Raw genomic sequence first — 2,463 nt, forward strand, 5'->3', positions numbered from 1 at the left:
TATTAATTAATTTTTTTAAAATTATCTTTTATTTTAAATTTAAACATTAAATCTTAAATTAATAATATAAAATTCTAAATTTTAAATCTTAAATGCTAATCCAAAAATAAAAACTAACATTAAGCTGACAAAAACAAACAATACAAAGCAAGAATATTTATTTGCTATCAAAAATCAAAACACATAATAAGAATCTCACACATGAAACAGCCTCATCACTTGTGCTCTCTGCTTCCACTCCAAATTCGGATCATTATTAAAATGTGCTATAATATTCGAAAATGTTATATTAATTAAATGTATAAATATATATATTATTGTTTAATTTTTTTTAACATATATTTATAAAATAATTAATTTAGTAACTAATTTTTTACCTAGTACGATTGTATAAGCTTATATGTTAATATGGTATAATATAAAATATGGTTGTCTATAGTATAAAATTATTATAATTAAATAATTAAATTTAAAAGATAACATTTTAAAGAAAGAATAACATTTCTCTTGGTTAAAATAGTATAAAATATGGTAAGTGTACAACTTTACTCCTTTATTGACCGAAAAAAGTGGGAGAAAAAGAGGTAACATTAACATGTGGTTAGTTACATGCGTGAAAGGGAAAACAGTAAAAACCGCCAACATAGAAACATGCGTGCCAACTTGTTTCTAACTCAACTCACACCATTGCGGCATTGCCTCTGCTACCCAATCATCACCATCATTCCACTCAATAAAATATCATCAATTATTAATTCACTTTTTTTTTTTTTCATTTTACCAATATCTTTTCTCATATAGTCCCTTAAATGGCTATTTTTTCCCAAACAATTTTCTTGGAAAATAAATTTTCGTTCTAAGAGTTACAATCAAGAATGGAACTTATAACTAACTAGACGTTTTAAGAGTTTCATTGTATGATGATTTTCTTACCATGACCATAAAACTATGGTAGCTTTATTTTATTTTGAGAAAAAAATTTCCAAAATCGAATCTAACAGGAAGAATAAGCTAACAAATTTGAAGGAGCTTTTTACCATAGTACCCCACTCTATAGATCAGATCAATCATTCCATGCATGGATTGGATAGGTCAAAATCAAAACTGAATTCATTTTCACAAAGAAAATAAATAAATAAATTGAATTTTTCATGCCACCGTCAAAAAGTACAATTCCAAATCATAAGAGTTGGTTCTGAAAAGAGAACCCAAAAGTACAGTATTTACAGAAACAAATCAATCTAAAAATTCTCCAAATAATAAAAATCTTTTAAAAAAAATATAACTCATATATGAATCTGGATCTATCTCAGTGTTTTCTTCATCCCTAATCTAATAAAATCCAAATTAAATCAAATCTAAACTTGAAATTAAACAAGTTTTGCAATCTAATTCACCAAATTTTCTAACGGATTTGAGGGATTTCGATCTTCTGCACCATGAAAACACGTGGCTTCTTCTTCATCACAGGGTGAGGGCTCTCTACTTCTTCGTCCCTCGAGAATTCACCGTACGCCGGAACGTTAAGGTCGAAGTCGCGGTGGCTAAAGGCGGTGTGAGTAGATCCCACACCTTCCTCCGTCGTAACACCGCCTGCACTCCCCGCCGCGCCGCCGTCGTAGTGGCACCTCTTGTGTCCGCCTAACGCCTGTCCCGTCGGGAAAGTCTTGTGACAAATTGAGCACTCGTGCGCCTTTCCCGAACCGCCGCCGGACACGGCGACGCCAGCTGTGGCGGAGCTAGTGGTGGCTGCTGAAGACGTAGAGTTATCATCTCCTCCGCCGGCGGCGGCAGTGTTTTTCCGGTGACTCGCCTTGTGTCCGCCGAGAGCTTGGTAAGACGGAAAAGCCTTGTTGCAGACGGAGCATTTGTAGCTGAGTTTTACGGCGGTTGAAGAATCTCCGGCGGTAAGTTGCGGCGGAGGAAGAACGGCGTCGGTTCCAGGTCCAGCGTGTCCGCGAGCAAGCATGATGAGGCATAGAGCGAGATACTCTTCCTCCGTGCACGGCGGATTGTGGTGGTCAAAGCGAGGTTGAGAAGATCCTCGCCTTGAGCGCTTTCTTTTAGTCCAAGATTCAAACTGGCTGTGGCCGTGGTTGTGGCTGTTTTCGAAAGAGTTCGCCGTAGGCGAATTCAGAGCTTCCAGAGCCATCTGATAACAATAAGATTCCGATACGAATTAAAGGAAAAAAATATGTAAAAAAAAAGTGTTTGTATGTGTTGTATGTAGTTTTGGTGAAATGTTGTTCAAGTTGTGAAGTAATGGAGGGAGTGAGAGTGTGGAGTGGGGGTTTATAAAGGAGGCCCAGCATTTCAGAATGGACGGGAAGTTGCTTGACAAGTGGTGAGAAAGTAAAGCTTAATAATATTGAAAGAGTTTCAAGTGCATTGGGACACCGGTATTTTAGTTGTTTTAACGGTTAATTTTAATTATTAAAAATATATATAATATATATTAATTAA

At 35.6% G+C, this 2,463-nt stretch overlaps 1 protein-coding gene across 1 annotated transcript; it reads right to left on the reverse strand.

Annotated features, from left to right (window-relative positions):
• LOC107605612 (zinc finger protein ZAT10) lies at positions 1,125–2,285 on the reverse strand. Its single transcript, XM_016307544.2, has one exon. The coding sequence runs from the start codon at positions 2,150–2,152 to the stop codon at positions 1,406–1,408; it is 747 nt and encodes a 248-aa protein (XP_016163030.1). The 5' UTR covers positions 2,153–2,285; the 3' UTR covers positions 1,125–1,405.

Source organism: Arachis ipaensis, chromosome B06 (assembly GCF_000816755.2).
Source record: "Arachis ipaensis cultivar K30076 chromosome B06, Araip1.1, whole genome shotgun sequence".
In the NCBI taxonomy this organism is placed as follows: Eukaryota; Viridiplantae; Streptophyta; class Magnoliopsida; order Fabales; family Fabaceae; genus Arachis; species Arachis ipaensis.

Excerpts from the sequence above, each read along its gene's own strand:
- LOC107605612 (XM_016307544.2), bottom strand. The coding sequence starts at position 2,152 with ATGGCTCTGGAAGCTCTGAATTCGCCTACGGCGAACTCTTTCGAAAAC.